The sequence below is a fragment of the Diadema setosum genome, chromosome 16, assembly GCF_964275005.1.
Source record: "Diadema setosum chromosome 16, eeDiaSeto1, whole genome shotgun sequence".
NCBI lineage: Eukaryota > Metazoa > Echinodermata > Echinoidea > Diadematoida > Diadematidae > Diadema > Diadema setosum.
In genome coordinates this window covers 32323196-32342315 of record NC_092700.1, presented here as the reverse complement: position 1 = coordinate 32342315, position 19120 = coordinate 32323196, and the positions used below count along the sequence as shown (strand labels likewise).

At 39.9% G+C, this 19120-nt stretch overlaps 1 protein-coding gene across 1 annotated transcript; it reads right to left on the bottom strand.

Annotated features, from left to right (window-relative positions):
- Positions 1-10160: 10160 nt before the first annotated feature.
- Positions 10161-18893, bottom strand: LOC140239545 (putative histone H3.3-like type 3). Its single transcript, XM_072319379.1, has 4 exons — positions 18594-18893; positions 15020-15117; positions 14310-14387; positions 10161-13593 (listed from the first exon to the last, which is right to left on the bottom strand). Exons 1-4 carry the CDS (start codon positions 18769-18771, stop codon positions 13459-13461), a joined length of 489 nt encoding a protein of 162 aa, XP_072175480.1. The 5' UTR covers positions 18772-18893; the 3' UTR covers positions 10161-13458.
- Positions 18894-19120: the final 227 nt, after the last annotated feature.

Here is a 19120-nt window from a genome sequence, read left to right as displayed (position 1 = left end):
CAAATCACAATTGCTAATTTGTTAACGATATCCGTGCACAATTTTTGCTTATACTAGTTTGAAGAGAGATGCCCATCGAGTAACATACTTCAACACATTTTACGAAATTGTCTACATCGCTTGACAAAGGAAAACCTATTTTTCTTCACTTACCTCCGCGATCCCTACCACCCGGTCGATGAGATCGTTAACGACCTGGCTGGCTGCTGAAGCAGCATCCTTTTCGATGGTCTTCGTGTCATTAGCAGCGAAATGATCACTCGCTCCAGTTTGGACCAAAGGGGCGTGTTCTATCTCCTGGATGTCTTTAGGTCCGTCTGGTCCTGGAGATGCTTCGAGAACCCAAGATGGTGTTTCTATGGGTGCCTCGATCCCCTCTTGCCCTTTGGTGTCTCTGGGTACTTCAGCCACTGGTAGGATGCTTACTGCCGTCTTGATGTCAACAACGGATCGCTGCAGTCGACCTGTGGAGAACTGAGAGGTTTGGTGTGCTCTGGTAGAGTTTGCTCGTCTCGGAACCGGAATCTTGGTGGTCCCTGCCCAAGAGATCTTCCTGGTAGGCGATGACGGAGCGATGTCCTTCCTGATCTGAGCATTCTTGGTGGTCACACTCTTTGCTACTGGAATCCGACTCTTGACAACAACCTTGTTCTTCAAGTAAAAAAAGAAAAAAGAATATAGAGATAAATGGAAATGAATTGATATCTACTCATCTTGCGCTTGTAATATATCTAAAACATTCTTCTTTGTGTAATAACGACGAATATGATTGCTAGGCCTATACAATTTAGTACTATCGATAACATTTTATATCACTACCTTTATTGGGATTTAATTTGTTGCTCACTCTATCTACAAATGCTGTAGGTAGTTTGTTATTATTTGATGATGCAGTGATGAACATCAAATAGCTAGAAAATACTTATATTGTGCCCTCCCTATCCCCCTTTCCTGTAGGACTCAATACGTCAATGTTTATTTGTGGCTGTAGTTTGCTATTTCATGTACAGATTTTGACATAGTATTGATGGCTGATAGTTGATAGTTATAACTTATAAAGCATCTCAAATTCTCTATGATCACTATGCTTGAGGGTGACTGTGAACATAGACGATTTTACTTATACTTCCAAGATTAACAATACTACTGAAGGTATATTTCGCAAGTAAAACTTCACGACTAGTTTACTTTCACTTTCAAATGCAGTCATATCTATTGTCTATGTCTTTTTTTAAATTTTTGTCTTCTGAATTGAATCCCTTCATCTCTTTCCCTGCTCCTATTAGTTCTTTCCTTTGATGCAAGACATTACAGACGCATATTTGTTACTCAATAAAAATATTAAAAAGAGGAAGTAGAAACTAGATGTCAATCATATGGTGTATTGATCTTGAAAAGATTATCGCACCTCTGTCTTGCGCTAAAGGTCACAATCAAATCGCAGTTGCTTATTTGTTAACTTTCTCCGTGCACAAGGTTTACTTATCAATAGTTTGAAGAGAAATACTCATCGAGTAACAAACTTGAACACATTTTATGAAATCATATAAATTGCTGAAGAAAACGAAATCCAGTTTTCTTCATGTACCTCTACGATCCCTACCACCCGGTCTATGAGATTGTTAACGACCTGGCTGACTGCTGAAGCAGCATCCTCTTCGATGGTCTTCGTATCAACAGTGACATGGTCACTCGCTCCAGCTTGGACCAAAGGGGCGTTTTCTACCACCTGGATGTTTTTAGGTCCGTCTGGTCCTGGAGATGCTTCGAGAACCCAAGATGGTGTTTCTATGGGTGCCTCGATCACCTCTTGCTCTTCGGTGTCTCTGGGTACTTCAGCCACTGGTAGGATGCTTACTGCCGTCTTGATGTCAACAACGGATCGCTTCAGTCGACCTGTGGAGAACTGAGAGGTTTGGTGTGCTCTGGTAGAGTTTGCTCGTCTCGGAACCGGAATCTTGGTGGTCCCTGCCCAAGAGATCTTCCTGGTAGGCGATGACGGAGCGATGTCCTTCCTGATCTGAGCATTCTTGGTGGTCACACTCTTTGCTACTGGAATCCGACTCTTGACAAATGCCCTCTTCTTCAAGTAGAAAAGAGAGAGAGAGAGAATTATAATATATATATATATATATATATAGATATATTTCAAAGAATTGATATCCATTCATCTTGCGCTTGTAATATATCTTAATCATTCTTCTTTTTATATCACTACCTTTATTGGGATTTAATTTGTTGTTCCCTGTATTCACAAATGTTAGTCAGATTGTTTATTATTTGATAATACAGTGATGAATATCAAGTAAGCCATAAAATACTTATATTGTGCTCTCCCCATTCCCTTTCTTATGTGACTTATCATGTCATTGTTTATTTTGCGACTGTCGTTTGCTATTTCATGTACAGATTTTCATACAGTAAATGGTTCGTAGTTTATAGTTACCGGCATCCATTTGTTTTAATCCATGTATATTTCAAAAAGATGCTTCGGGATAGTGAACATAAATGATTTTACCTTCTTTAGCACGGCCTCAAAGTCATCCTTGCCGAGGATGTGGACGATGTCTTCGCAGATCTTCGGTACCTTGTCAGGGAAGGCCTCTGTACCAAGACTATCTTCGACTGGTGCTGGGGTGGTATTGCTCAGGTCAGCCAAGGTGTCCTGTGGTTGTTCACGCTCTGCCAGCCCGCTGTACTCACCAGGTTCGTCCACTTCCTTCGGTGACGTGTTAACCACCGCCTCCGGCTCAGCATCAGATGGTGAAGTGCCTGGGCTCTTGGAGGTCTGGCTGACTTGGTCAGCTCTGGACGAGTTGGGGGACTCTAGAACCGGAATATCACTGGTCAGTGGCTCGCTGTCCACGACAGCAGGTGCAGACGTGGTGTTAGACCTACTCTCACTGGTCAACTCCTCCTGGTGAAGGACGGCGGGGATGTCGATGTTGGAAGGCAGTCGTCCAGCTGGGATAGGGATCTCCGCTGACTTCTCCTCCTTCGCATGTGAAAAGAAGATCAATAGACGTACCTAACTGCTCATGTGATGGCATCATGTCAATAATGATCGATGATCACCATAAAAATACTCAGTTTTGTCATTAAGGCCGTTACTGTTAGAATAGATATGATTCAGATAATAATGATAGCGAATGTAAAGGTTGTAGTCCTTTGATCCTTTGGTGTATTATAAAGGTACACTTGGCTCAAACCTGGAAGCTGTTGTTCGGCATTCGACAATAAAGTAGCAGCCTTGATAAGGATGCCAAATGGTTTGAAAGAGGAAAATCCTTCTCTCAATTCCAGAGGAGGGGGACTTCCACAAAACCTCTCACCATCATACAAATCGGTGATCCGGAAAAGATTCATCGACGTCTGATTCAGACGTCGAATCTTTATATAGGCAGTAATTACTCACCAGCTAGTCAGAGCTGAAGAAGTGACTCAGACGAGTCATGAAACTGTACTCTGTTATTTTCATATAATAATGTAAGTTCAGTCGAACAGTTTTTATTACGTGTTCTTCTATAATAAATTATCTCCAGTTTTGACCTTACCTTCTTCAAGTCCAATTCCATGACCTGATCAGTTGTCATGGTGATGTTGGGGGCGTCATCAGGATCTAGTGTGGCTTCCAGAGGAAGGGCGGTGGTGATGTTTGGATCTGCCCTGATTTCTGCTGATGGACCAGCCTCTTTCGACGAGTCGAACCCAGCTCCTGTCTGATGTAAAGACGGCTCCATCTCCTCTCCCTCTGGAGCTCTGGATGTTTCATCCTCTGACAGAGCGCTACGCTCCTCTTCCTCCTCCTCCTCCTCTTCTTCCTCCCCCTCCTCCTCTTCTTCCTCCCCCTCCTCCTCTTCTTCCTCCTCCTCCTCCTCCACTTCCTTCTCCTCCTTCTCCTTCTCTTCCTTCTCCTCCTCCTCCTCTTCCTTCTCCTCCTCCTCCTTCTCTTCCTTCTTCTTCTCCTCCTCCTTTTGGTCCCCATCAGGCCACCTGTCGTCACCCTTCGGAGGCTGAGTGACTTCCTCTTCTGCCACCGATGATGTCACTTGTCCGCAATCTGGAATCTCATCGTCCACCAGAAGGGGGACATCGATGTCGGATCCCGAGGTGAAAAGGCTCCCATTTGCGCCCTACAAGGGGAGGAGAGAATTGTCGTCGTATTGTGGAGTATGGGCCCAGTGGTACTCAACTCTTGAGTGGTGTCATTGCCTTCCGTTACATTTGAAATGATCGAAGCTAAGCTTCGATGCTTTCTTTGCTTTCAGCGACATTATCATTATGTACGTTTATGTTTTGCTAATGTAACAAATCTGAATTAAAGTAAATGGTGAATGTCATACGAAGGAGTTATTGTGTTTTCTTCATGTATTCCCTTTAAACAAATGCCCGGTTATTAGTGCCAATTCTATTATGTCTATAAAGAATGCATTAACAACAAAACTCGGATCTTACCAGAGTAAAAATAAAATTATGTAAGCTAGTTTCTTATTCTTGCCAAAGCAAACAAGAATTGTCATACCTTCTTGTACCCGGCTGTGTCAGTCCCCTGAAGGATGATCTGACGGATGTTAGAATCCAGCATCGCTCCAGCTGGGCCAACAATGATGGTCTCCTCAGCCGACGCATCGGTGGGGATGTTCGCTTCATTGGTCTTCTCGGTTTGAGGGGCTTGCAGGTGCTGAAGAATAGACCACAGCATAATTCAAATGTTGTCTTATTCTTTTTTTCACAAACCAACGGGATGATTGAGAGCTGATGACAGTACCTGCTTATCCTGATTATTTTTCACCAGTGATTGTCAGCATCGTTACTATGAGGACAGTATTGTAGAATGTCCATATTTCTGTTTTTTTTTATGTCCTTAATTTTTTTAAACTTTTGCTATTCTCTTTATTTGATTTTATTCTTGTTTTGAAAGTCACCTTGAATATGGAGCTGAATGTACTTATAGTCATATAAACACGATAAACACGAAATGAGCTTCAAAAAATAATGATAATAATAATCTTTTCTTATTTACTCAGAGTAGCCTCTTCACTGTTTCCCAGAGGGCCCTGCCAAGATTATTTCCCAAAAATTGCCAGGTACCCATTTTTACACCCACCAAGGTTTATAGAGTGACATCATGGTTAAACACATCTGGTCCAAAGATGTAACCACTTAGTAGGACTCGAACTCGGGACCTTCTTTTCGAGAGTCAAGTGTCTTACCCACTATACCACAGCACCCCACTTTCGTCATCTCACCCATCCCTTTGGTCTATCTTCATATGGAAAGGTGAACAAACAAACAAAGAGCATAAGCAAGTTGTTTTTGTCAATTACGAAATGATGGAAGTAGCCTACCTCCTGCCCCTTCGCAGTTAAGCCGAGACACCGTTCCTCCAAGATGGATGTTGCGATCTCAGTCTCTTCCGGGTCATTGATGGGCACACTCGTTGCCAAGGCAACAGCTACTTTCTGGGCTTCTCTGGAGATGACAGCCTGCCAAAAGGACTGCTCGGCTCGCTTGAGGTCTCTCAGCTGGAGTTCCGCAATTTCCTGGAAGTAGAAAATTGGTCAACATCTTAGAAAGGCCTATCTAACAAGTAATTTCGATACGACATAATTCAAACCCTTCGATGAACAACCTATTCACGTGGAAAGCAAAGCAGAACGGAAGATATGGTAATGGTCTAATCCCTATTTTTCTTACTAAAACGCACACCCTACGTAGAATTGACCTAACTTAATCAGATAATACATTTGGGAGATGACACCTGTAGCATTCATTTCATTGAATGTGTGTTAATTGTCAAAAAGTGAACAAGTGTCCTATTCATCCTAGTCATATATTTGATATGTATTCATAATATCTTACTTTGATAATCTCCATCTTTCGCACCGCTTCCTCGTCAGATCGAGTTGGACACGTGACTTTCACGTCCAGAGTGTGATGGCACACGCCCTCTCTGGACATGGAGGAAGAGCTTGAGCTGACTCTGATGACGTCATAAGGAGAACCTGTCGGAACATTGTCATCATGGCAAGCACAGTGAGATATATATTTTCTTTAAAAAGTGTGGACCATGCTAAACAAAGAGCTTGCATGTGTCTCACATTCATCCTCGAACGTTATGCTTTTTTTTTTTCTTTTGGATTTGGTTTTTCAATTCTGAGACAACTTAATGTTGGTTACTGTCACCGGAAGTTAGAAGAAAGTAATGAATGAAGGATAGCAAAGAAAGTGTGTTCAGGTGATTCCCCTTTCATGCTCCAATGCTATGATTATTAATTTCCTTCTCTCTCAGGTAATATGCCATTGAGCATTCCTAGCAGCTTAGTCCTAAATTGGAAGTGACTTCATTAGAAAGGAATAGAGGTTTTTTGTTTTTTGTTTTTGTTTTTTTGTAAGAAAAACAAAGATGAAGTTGGATTAAGATTATGCAGGTCAGCATGTGTCACGGAGACAAAACTGATTTGGGTCATAAAGTAATCGGTTGCTTTGACCACGTGTGTTACTTTTTGCCAATCACAAAATATCATTTTCGTATTAGAGTACATGTATTTGATCGGTTATTGTAATGGTACAGTCGTCATAATCATGATAATCAGATCGCGTGCTTCGCACACGCCCTGACTGGACATATTCAAAGAGCGCCATCCGGTGACCATGTGTCTTCTTGAACGGCTGTCAAAGTACTAGTAGATTATTGTATTAGATGTGCCCAGCAGACAGCTGCTGCCATAATTATACAACTTTAAATCGTCTTTGTTTTTGTTTTTCAGCATTAATGCTGTTGATAGTCCTGCTTCTTATTGATTGAAGTTCTACTTCATTCCTTTCTTTTGAATCTTAGATGATTCCTTGAGGTGAAGGGGGTGTTTTGTTTTATTACAGCGTACCTTGCTTGCAAATTTACCATCAACATCCTCTTCACTCTCATTAGGCCTACTTTACAGAACATTATTTGCTCTCTTTCTCTCTCTTTATTAAAATGCCACCTCTATCCTATGATTCCTTAGTTTTGGGCAATACCATTCATACACTATGTATAAGTCTTATCTACTTTTTGTCATTTCATTGCTTTTCTTTTCTTTTCTTTTTTTAATAGGCGTATCTAGATTTTTCGGGACAGAGTGCAAAGTTTGTTTTCACTTGCCCAGCTCTGAATAGAGGCATCTTAAGTAAGTAACGCCTTTGATCTTTGAAGATTTTTTTTTTCTTAATGGCTGAAACAAGAAAGGAATGGAATCACAACTTGCCCTCATCCTGGATCTCGGTGTATGGGGGACGCCAAAAGTCATCTCCACTGTATTCTTCACTGCCGCTCTTGGTGATCGTGAGCGGAGGATCTTGCTGCCCATCAGTTCTCGGCTCAGGCAGGTCCGCGGAAATGTTGGCGTCTTCACTCCTCTCTTCAGCGCTTTCCTTCTGACATTTAGAAAGTATGCAACCCATTCTTTGCCAGTGGGCCTGACTGAGGGATGAATTCAGGCCTCTGTGATGCAAAGAATGGTTGCTTTTTTTCTTTTACCACTTTGAAGTTCAGAAGAGGCAATTCGTTCTTTCTCTAAAGCTTTCCGTACAACTGTGAACCAATGAGCAGTTTGATACGCTGCACACGCTAAGAAGTCAGAGTTGGGGGCTGCCGTAGTTAGGCAAACATTGTGCCTGTCATAATGCGCGCAAATTATTATGACGCAATAATGCATGCGCGTATCATCCAAGCAGATCACCACTATTTACTACTAGTATTGGTTGAAATGGTTCTACGCACCCACAGATACTAGTTCGGTAGGGACCGAGAGATTTACTCACTACTATACTAATTATAATACAAAGTTCTGAAGTATATAGTGACTATGTAATATCTTTGTAGGCACTGAAGATTATGTGGTGTCCGAGAAAACCAAGAAAGTGGTGAAGGCTATTCTCAAACATGATTCATGGAGAGTAGTTAGCAATCATTGCCCTATTGCCTTCTCTCGTCTTTTTTTTTTTTTTTTACATTTTGACAGATGTAAATAAAAATTGTCTTCTCTATCATTTCTTGAATCAAATAAACAAGAGAGAGAGAGAGAGAGAGAGAGAGAGAAAAGGTTTGTCATCAACAAGTATGACAAGACGTAGAGGGTCTCGGGATTCATTTTATAAGTACAGCACACTCCCGTTATAACGAATGCGGTTATAATGAAATTCCCGTTACTCGAAGTAAAAATTTGTGCCGCAACGCTATCCACTCTATGTATTTTTATTGTTTGTTTTGCAAAAAACGAAATTTCGATAAAACGAAAGAAAATTGCCGGTCCCGAGGGCTTCGTTATGATGGGAGTCCGCTTTATTAGGTTTTGGATGCTAAATGCTGTGCCTCGTGCTACACAAACTGTCACTAAAATCAAGTTTGTAGATGACAGCAGTGTAGGCCCTATTCATCTTGCATGACAACATCCTCCCCGTACCGAACAAGAGATTGTTAAACTCATTTGGAATTTTAAATCTTATCGGATTTGAAAGAAGACCTAGTTCATCGTTTTCAGTAAACAGCACGGATTGTCGGTGCTTTTACACGGACCGAGTGTTGAAAGGGATGGTACAGTATGGTTGATTGTGAGGATTCAGCTTTTAAGTTTCTGCGAGATGCTTCGAAACCGCTTCATGAAATGTTAAAGAGCATAAAATTCTAAGAAGGATTCAAAATTCATTCGATGAAAAAGGAAAGGTTTTGAAATGACTGAGATATTGAAAAGAAAGTAAAACAAAGTGATCCTAATAAAAGGTGGGTCGCACCCTTTATTAGGATTGCTTTGTTTTGGATTTCTCAGCCATTTCAAAACCAATTTTCCTGAAATAAATCATCCTCCAAAAGTATTTCTCATTAGAGTGGCAGCTCTGAAACAACGTGAGATGGGTTAAAGGGATGATACAGTATTGGTGGAGATGAGAATTGGGCTTTTAACTTTTTGCGAGATACCAAGAAAACACTAATGATATAGTACAGACCATACCATTTTAAGAGGAATTCAAAGTTTATTTGATTAATATCGTGTTTGGAATGACTGAAAAACATCCAAAAACAAAGTGAAACAAAGCGATCGTAATAAAGTGTGGGTCCCACACTCTATTAGAATTACTCTTTTATTGATATCTCAGCCATTTCAAAACCAAATTTCATCAAATAAACGTTGAATTCCTCATAGAATTACATGCTCTTTCATATTTCATAAGAAGTTTCTCATTATCTTACCAAAAAATTTTAGTAACCTGAAATTAGGTCTCAACCAAAACTATATGATCCCTTTAAATACTGGTGCTACACATATAATACACAAACACACACACACACACCACCACCACCGCTATCACCAAAACTCCTTGCAGCAAATTTATGTCAGAGATGGTTCAATGGGGGCACTATTGTACATCATCTTGATGAATTGAAGAGCAGTGTCCTTGAAAGCTGTCACTTTAGTTCCTATGACTGGACGTTACATACAAGTTCACCTTCATAGACATGTGGATTGAGAGAATGCAGCAATACTGGCAAAACACATCAGTACGAGTTTGAGGAAAACTGGACAATGCATTCAAAAGTTATGAATTTTCAAAGTCTCATTGCCATTATCACCGGATGAGAAGACTACTACAGCTTTTGATGTCCCATGCGTAGAGCGATATAAAGAAAATATAAAGAAAATTCTACATATTTTCACTTTTCACGCATAATAAAAGAACATTTGACTTGTCTCTTTCAGAAGGCAAGGGGGAATGATATTACCCTAACATTAGTCAGTGACAAGTCGGGGAAATATGCACTTAAAAAACCCAGCAAACGTTGTGAAATTCTTTTTATACATATTCGTTCTATCGATCTACACATGCGACATCATACACTATAGTAGTCTTCTCGTTCAGAAGTGACCACGCAGAACTTTAAAAATTCATAACTTTTAAACGGATTGTCCGATTTTCCCCAAAAACTGATCTGTTCTACTAATATTACAGCATTCACTCAACCCACATATCTATGAAGATGGACTTGTCCTTTAAGATTTATTGATACAAAAGGTGTTCTTACAGCTTAAAAGTACATGTAGTCTGTTTTGGAACTGACACACTAAAAACACAAAAAGACTACAAGCTGTACATGTATACAGAGGTGTTAAAATCCAAGCTGATCTGATTTTTTTTTTTTATTTCATTCATTCATTCTTTGTTTTTGAATTCAATACTGAATGGCAAAACAGAAGAATCTGATTTTAATTCCTAAGAAAACAAATTGCTATTTTGAAAGTTGTGTCCGAAAGATACAAACGGTAAAATACAACATGCATACATTCCTTTAGAATACACAAGAATACAGTACATTGTACAGGACCATCACTTTAATTTGAAAAATCTACAATGTACATGTACAATGCAAGTTGCGCATTCATGAGGTTGGCAACTATTGTCACCCAATAACATTTGTGTGTGGATTCATAGTCTTTAATTGTACTTGCTCTCAAAGAAAATTTACTCATGCATACATGAGCCATCATGACTAAACCCAAACCTCAAAGTTGCATCAATTTTGTTTTCTGTATACAATGATGGAATGAAAAATGTGATTCAACCTGACTAAAACACAGCAAGTCCCTTTAAGAAGGATGCAAATTTTGCACATGGTAGCATTCAGGTGGAATTTAAAACTTATGGGGCAGATCTATGTGCAAGAAAGGTCATTAAAAACGAACAATAATGTACAGTGTATGTCTAAAAAAAAAAAAAAAAAATGGAAATTCTTCTATTTACAGGCTATATGCATTAATTACAATTAGCAAAGCAACTGGAGACAATGATTTCATTTATGATATCACACACACACATACTCACACACTCACAAACACAACACTGCCATAACTTTGGACGTGAAAAATTCCATTCAGTACTGTCAGCAAAGTCCCTAACTGACAATTTCAACTGGCATACACGTACTAATATATCAGGTTCACTGTTTACAGCAGGAGATTAAGGTGTGTTAATCAGAGAAGCCTGTGACAGCATGACCAGTTCTCATGAGAATTTCATTTTTTCTACCACTCATCTTCATGAATTTATATGCATTTCAATTCCTCAGACACACACATAATTCTGTGCATCCTTGCCTAATCTCATACAAACTCTTGTTTAAGGCACTTCTGAACATACATCTTAAAATATATATAGGCATTCTGTATATTAGCCGCAGATTGACACACATATATAGGATACATGCTAATGCTGATGACCCGATACAACTGTATTCATGAACTCCATTGAGAAGAAGTGATAAGCATCTCCAAAATATCTCAACCCTTTTCGAGTTGACTCATGTTACTTGCAAAAATGGAACCCTCCCAAAAATAAAAACTTTTACAGGCCTGCAAAACTTAAATTCCACTCTATTCAGAAGGTGATTTGAATAGAGTAAAATCAAGTGAACATTAGGAAGAATTTCCCTTCTGACTGGACATCAGCAGAATGAACTCACCAAATTGCCTGTCCTATCACCTGCATATCAGTTTTCACTAAATTCTGAGACAAATCTTTTGAGCCAAAACAGAGAAAAGGGAATAAAATTACATCCCATGCATTCAATACCCAGGACTGTGCGAATACCATGGAGTTGGAAGGATGGCCCGACTCAGATACATATGTATATCTGAGAATCCCTGTAACAAATTGGGTACAGCTCTATCTCTATCTCCGAGTATTGAGTACACACACAGCCCATGAATCTTGACTTGAGCCAACTATCACCAATGTGAATAAGCTTTGATGCACATATTTGCTGACCAGCGCTATTTGTGGTTTTCAAATGTACCCTGGTGGGCAGCAAATGAATCAGGCCACCCATGAATACGGGTACCCATGCTGCAGGGTCTTTAAAAGATACAGTGTATGGTAGTTGTCCTAACTCAGCAAACACTTTGAAGGGAAGGATGTTGTAGCTGCTAAATCATCTTTCAAACAAGAAAATGAGAGATTTTGGGGTCAATGACATAATTCCATCACCTAAGTTTTTACATGGTTGTGACTTGTAAAGGTTTTGTGACAATTTTGTTACATGTACTGTTTCATGAATTACACATTACAGTCCACAATGCCCAAGTTGCACAAGTCAATGAATTGGCCACGTCTACGAAAAATCTAACCCTATATGAATATCACTATGCACATTTTAATTCTATTGTGCAAGTCACAGTTTGAGTACATTGAAGGATGGTTGCTGGTCCAGTTGTATTCGACATAGACGAGATTGACTGTATTTCAAAAGCCTCATCATTGCCTCATCAAAGCCTCAAATTGCCATATTTTCTTTCTCTTTTTATTTTTATTTTGTGAATCTAACCGTTGCCTTGTAACCTGTCTACTACGATATGTATAAATGATTCTCACTGAAATTCATAGGTGCCAATTCAGTAAGATTTCTGCAGTACAATCATTCAAAACTTCATGGTTTAAGTCACTGTCCCTTTGCCCCTTTTCTTTCTTTCTTTTTTGAAGGGGGGGGGGGTCATCTGACACTACCAACCATCATCGACATGTAACAGAATGGCATCTCCATACTCCACTGTGACACTCTGCTAATGCTGCATTTTTCAGCCTCCATTCTACAACAGAAGAATATTTACAATCACCAGCTAAATGCATTCATAACAGACATGTTCAGCTGAGAGGTTTGAACTTTGTGGTAGAGTTGCATAATTATCTGTGCCTGAGCTGTTGGTGAATCAATCCCATTCACTGTAAAAGCAGTTATTTTTGCGAGCGTTAACTTTCATGAATTTCGCAAATCACTGGGTTGGGCCACGGATTTAACAACACACAGAAGTATTGCAAATGGACTGGTACTAGGTGTTAGTGCACTTACAACAGCCTCTAAGTCAATATCGCAAAAACAACATCTCGCAAAAATGTCTGTCATCTCCTCATTCACAAAAAATATCACTATGCAAAAATAACACCTTTTACAGTACGCGATGCACCAGAGTGCTTGAAAGATCTATGCAATATCCCAGGCTTTGTCCGCTGATGGCACAAAAATATCACTAGTTAGTGGACAGGAGAAGAGTTTGCCTGAGACTTTGCCGTCCAAATACGCCTCAATCACTCAGTCTCATGTAACAATGACTTGGCAATGATAATCGAGAAGGAAAGGCAAAACAACAACTAATAAGCACTTGTGTGAGGCAGCTGCATAATAAAGAGTGTTCAACATACATTTATAGAAGTGTCTGATGTATAACAAATGCAGTGCATGTATCTTCTTGTTGGGGGGAGGGGGGTTTAACTGCCGACACCAATATTCTCTTTCCCTTCTAACTCAGTGGGATTCACTGCGGATGGATCTGATGAGGGGCGGGGTAATTCGTGCAGCGAGGGGTCACTGTCTCCAGTTGGGTGCAAGGAATTGTTAACAGAAAAAGAATTGTTCTTGGCCCCTTTCTGGGGTTAGCCAAGGCCGTCAACTCTCCCTCGGATCCGCCGTGCCAGCTGCAAGTCCTTGGGCATCACAGTCACCCGCTTGGCGTGGATGGCACACAGGTTGGAGTCCTCAAAGAGGTGGACCAGGAAAGCTTCAGCTGCCTGTCATTGAAAATTCAAGCACAGATTAAATCAACTTCATAAATACCCATTAACATAGTAAATAAGATTTTAGAAAACTAAAACAAACAATAAAAAAACTCCTTCAGCTTTCAAAAGACATGGTAAAGCACAGATCATATATACTTCTCAGTAGAATTTCTTTTGCAGGCATGAAAATCACTAATTACATGTATGTGCGGAGACAAGATTTGCAAAAGTTACAGAGCACATGAGTGACAGAGCACATGTCATCTAATTGGCAAGACATCTGATTTTGATTAAAACCACACAATATGCCTTTAATACAGCTGTATATGGGCTACACGATAAAACCATAATCATTTTACTTACAGTAATCCTCAGAAAAATACGTGGAGTATCATTACAAGGTATTTTTAGACTCAGTTTTTCACCATCATATGGCGTGTTCAGGATTTCTTGGCTTGATGCATCCTATCATCAAACTTGTGTCTCTGTTTTTGCTGGAATGTCAGTGCATGTAGAGGGCGCACTTTCAAGATCTGTTCATAGACTTGCTCTTTCAAGGCTGGGACAACTACAAAAAGTACTATGCAGCTGTATATTATGAATGTGTAGGGTAGAATGCTGATTGCATCAAGGTACATGTAAAGTCAATCACTTATAATGATGGTAGATCCAACAAAGCTGGTGACACATTTCACGTCCGGCGGAGCAATCTGAAAGCCCAAACCCACCTCTTGTAAAGCCATGATTGCCGCTGCTTGCCACCGCAATGTCCCAGTCCGGTCAAACAGAACAGCAACTTCCTTCACCTGCAGGGTAAAACAGAGCACCACAAAAACACTGAAGCACATGCAGCAGTCAAGATTCAAACAGGCTGGCACTTGTACAATTTGAAATTACTCAATGGCAAGTACAACTGTAATAGTTATAGCATTATAAATACAGTCAAACCTGTCTACAGCACCCACCCATGGGATGAAAGCAGGGGGAATAATAAACCTTGACATATGTCAACACAAGTCGAGGGAATGTGTAATATTGAATAATACTCAACACTGTTTATATTGATTAACATTTTCCTGTTGGTTACTCTTATCCCTAACTCACATTTTAGAACTAAAGCACTAAAACTGAAGCACTAAAGCTTTTTTTTTTTTCATCTGCAAATGTTGAAATTGAAATTGGTTGAGGTAAGTTTTGGAATGATGAACATATGATCACATTTAAGTTTGATGCCAGCTCACCTGGTCATGACCCAGCCTACTTCAAGCAGGAGCAAAAGTGGATCAGAATATAGAGGCTTACAGCCTGCATTCAGAATTATCCATAGGTAGATATCATCTATCTATGATCTACATATACATAGCAAGGGTCTTTAACGTAAAGATGTACCCCTCCATCCCCTTTCCCCCATCCCTACTCCCTCCGAAACAAAACTCACCACTCTGGCAAAGGGGAGCTTCCTGAGGAGAAGGTTGGTGCTTTTTTGATACTTCCTGATTTCCATCAAGGCTCTGGTTCCTGGCCGAAATCTGCGAGCTGTTTCCCATCGTCACATCACACGTTGACAGGGTGACAAAAAACAAAAGGAAGAAAAGAAAAAGAGAAGATGGTCAGATGGGAGTGGGAGAGAGGAAGGGATATCGAGGAAGATATGGGCTGTCATACACCCTGTACAAATCACTACATAAAGCATGAGGAGATCACATGGTATCTGAGGAATTACAAACTACATCTTGAAATCAATATTCACTACATTGTATATTTACCCTTGCCTTCTACTGTGAATTTTGTTCTCTGTACAAAGCTTTCAAGACTGATGCTTACAATACAGTAAATGTACAAATGTACATGTATACTGTATACGCCATATATTTCGCGAGTCTAAATTTTCGCGAATCAAGACTTCCCGACAATTTCGCGAGTGGTTAAATTCGCGATCGTGGAGTCGTATACTGAATGGAGAAATGTTAACACGTATAAGAATCAATATTTTCGCGTGTTTTTAATTTTGCGAATAGCAGCTGACTCGCGAAATTTGCGAAAATAAAAACCTCGCGAAATATTCGGCGTATACAATAATTGTAAGTACTGTAGCCATTTTCATCTGAAATCATATCATCAGCCTTACCTTTACAGTGTAGTTATGGGTTAACTCGGCCTAGCGGGTAAACTCGGTCCCCAGCGTGCACATTACAAGAGGCCAAGTTTACCAGCTACACGTAGGCCGAGTTTACCCATAACTGTGGTACAGTTTATGTCTTATTTTTTTTTCTGAATACACTTTAAGGACAAGTTCACCTTCATAAACATAAGGATTGAGAAAATGTAGCAATATTAGAAGAACACATTGATCATTGAAAGTTTGAGGAAAGTCGGACAATCCATTCAAAAGTTATGAATTTTTGAAGTTTTTGTGCAGTAACCGCAGGATGATACTGTAAGACTACTGCAGTGTACGATGTCACATGCGTACAACAATATACCACGTAAGGGAAATATAAAGAGAATTTCACAAAATTTCATCTTTTGAAAAAAGTACACATTCCCTTGACTCGTTACCAACATATGTTATGGGTAATATTATTCCCCTACCTTTAGAAAGAGGCAAGCCAAATGCTCTTTTATTATGCGAAAAAAAATGAAAATATGTTGAATTTTCTTTACATTTTCTTTATACTGTAGTACTCATATGACATCACAAGCTGTAGCAGTCTCCTCGTCCAGCAGTTCCAACACAAAAATTTAAAAAATTCATAACTTTTGCATCGAATGTCCAATTTTCCTCAAACTTTCACTGATGTGTTCTACTAATATTACTGCATTCTCTCAATCCTTACGTTTATGAAGGTGAACTTGTCCTTTAAGTACACCAGGGAGGTGACCTCCCTGAGTGCACTCGCACATTTCAAACATAATGTAAATGTAGGCAGAGCTTCATCCACTCACAAATTATGAATCAAGTTTCATTTCAATACCCCCAATGGTTCTACAGTTACATACACGTAAATTTGTTGCCAACAAAGTCTAGAATTATTGACTTACAAGACCCCCAAACATACAGCAGATACAATTAGTGGCAATGCCTCTACTAGTGCCATACCCATGCCATGAAGTGGCAGAAACATGATGAATGTATTGATGCATCACTGATATCCTGTCATCCATCCTGATCCTGTCTTGCTTTAAAAAAAAATAATATATAAATAAAATGACATCAAAAAATGATGTAAGAAGGAAAAGATTCTATTCTAAATGTAATTTTAGAACTACAACTAAAAGGCATAGATTGTACAAAAAGTGAGGTAGACTCTAAACATAAAAAGGAGCAAAATTACAGTCCTACAATGTAGGCGAATCATCCACTAATCCAGGATGCACTACAGCCCAGCCCTATCATTAACTATATGCAGCTACAATGTAGGTGACACAACATATTTCTCCTGGGGTCTGGTCTCAATTTTTCTCAAAGACCAATGACTTGGGCCAAGGGTTAGGGTTGTGATAAGGTTTTTTTTTTTTTTTTTTTTTTTTTTTTTTCTCAACCTGTTGAGGACGAGTAGATGTCTAGTCATGAATTTGACTCGGACAGGTGTCTACTGTGTGGGAAATACATGTTGTAGCAAAATCAGCCCGTCCTCAGTGGTTTACATCAATTGGTTTAATGTTTATCTAACATACAATGTAAGCAGTTACACTGTCGCTTGCCTTTGCCTTGATGTGAGGATTTAGAATTTCTGAAGGTACCGGTAGCCCAACCAGGGTCTTGTTTCATAAAGCTTGTTATCATCAGTGACAACTGCCACATATGATTTCTATGACAAATTTGCTCTCAGCCAATCAGATGCAAGGATTTCAGTAGCTTGTAACGACTATAACAACTTGTTACTGATAACAAGTTTATGAAACGGGCCCAGAAGCCAGGATGACATGACACTTGTGTAGTCTACAGCGTCAGTGATGTGCACAAACTGTAGAACACTATTTAGAATCCACACGTTTGGATACTAGTAACAGACTCTAGTACTCCGTAGCAGGGTTACCTGGTCAGCTTAAAAGGGTCGTACAAATTATTGTGACGTTAGATACTCTACCACGTACCAGTATGTGGCTGTGGGTAGCATTTGGCTATTTCCTCAACGTTAGTATTAAAGGGACTGTACAGTACTGGTTGAGGTGGGGATTTATGTTTTGAACATTCCCAAGTGAGAAAATGAGAAACCCCTTATGAAATATGAAAGAGCATGCAATTCTAAGAAGGATTCAACATTTATTTGATGAAAATTGGTTTTCAAATGGCTGAGATATCCAAAAAAAATTGATAATATTAAAGGCGACTGGCCATGCCTTATTTGTTAAGATCTCTTTGTTTCACCTTGTTTTTGGATATCTCAGCCATTTCAAAACCAATTTTCATCAAATAAACTTTAAGTTTTGATACCCCTTAGGCCTTACTATCTAACCTTAACTTAGTGTTAGAATTGCATGCTCTTTGACATCTCATACTGACTCATAGACTCCGAGTGTCTAGTGGTTTCTGAATATCTCGCAAAACGATAAATAAATCCTCACCTCAACCAGAACTGTACACACCCTTTAAAGCGTGCAGACACATGTAGGCCTAGATATTCTATTTCTGGGGAACACCTGTCGCAGGAGCAAATGTTATGAAACTACAACTCCATCCATGCATGGGCAGCAATAGTAAGTAATTTAGTATCAATCACTATCACTGACACTGTGCTATGGCATGAAGATAAAGGTATCCATCCATCATCAAGACAAGACCAGGTTCGGCGAAGCCGAAAGTAAACAGAAATCGATTTATAGATCTAGACCATTTACCAATTCATAAAAATAAAAAATAAAAAATAACGACTGACCGTTTGACAAACGAGTAAAGGTTGTGGGGGATCCCTGGAGAGATGCAGACATAGATATCCTCTACAATTATTTGGACAACTTTCATGTAGATTCTACATGTACAAGTACCCTACAGTAACACACTGACTTACGTCTTGTCTGCTTCCTCGCCGAGGAGCCAGGCCCATCCTCCCGAGGTGAAGGTTGTTGTGGAGCTCGGAGGACTGTGGGTGTGCTGAAAGCCGCTCCTTTTCTCTTCCGAGGAGTGTCTGTCTTCCTTTTTGTCGACCTCGCGGAGCTATTGTTGACTTGATTAAGAGTCCGTGGCATCTTCAACAGCAACTGTTAACCTCCATAGGACAATTAACTCCACAATCTTTGCAGTGTTTATGTTTCTTGAAGCTGACGAACGACGAAAAACGGGAGTCCTTGACAGTTATTGACGTACTTCCACATACAGTACAGGTCAATGTGTCGTCGATCGTCGCTGCGAGCTTGCTTGCTAGCATATAGCATACGCGCTCGGGTTTTAGTGGGCGATCGCGATCGCGAGGGGTGATGGGTACGCACGCATACTGAGCGGTGTACGGTCGGGTCGCGTACAAGTACAGTCTAGTTACCTCGTATCTCATGATTCTGCACGCACATCATTGCACGGTCCGATCCCCATAGTGCTTCG

Bases quoted from the DNA above. Each gene is read 5' to 3' on its own strand.
- LOC140239545 (XM_072319379.1), bottom strand. From the start codon at position 18,771: ATGCCACGGACTCTTAATCAAGTCAACAATAGCTCCGCGAGGTCGACA. The intron at 15,118-18,593 runs GTAAGTCAGTGT...GATGGGAAACAG, and splicing joins GGCGAGGAAGCAGACAAGAC to CTCGCAGATTTCGGCCAGGA. The intron at 13,594-14,309 runs GTGGGTTTGGGC...TTTCAATGACAG, and splicing joins CAATCATGGCTTTACAAGAG to GCAGCTGAAGCTTTCCTGGT.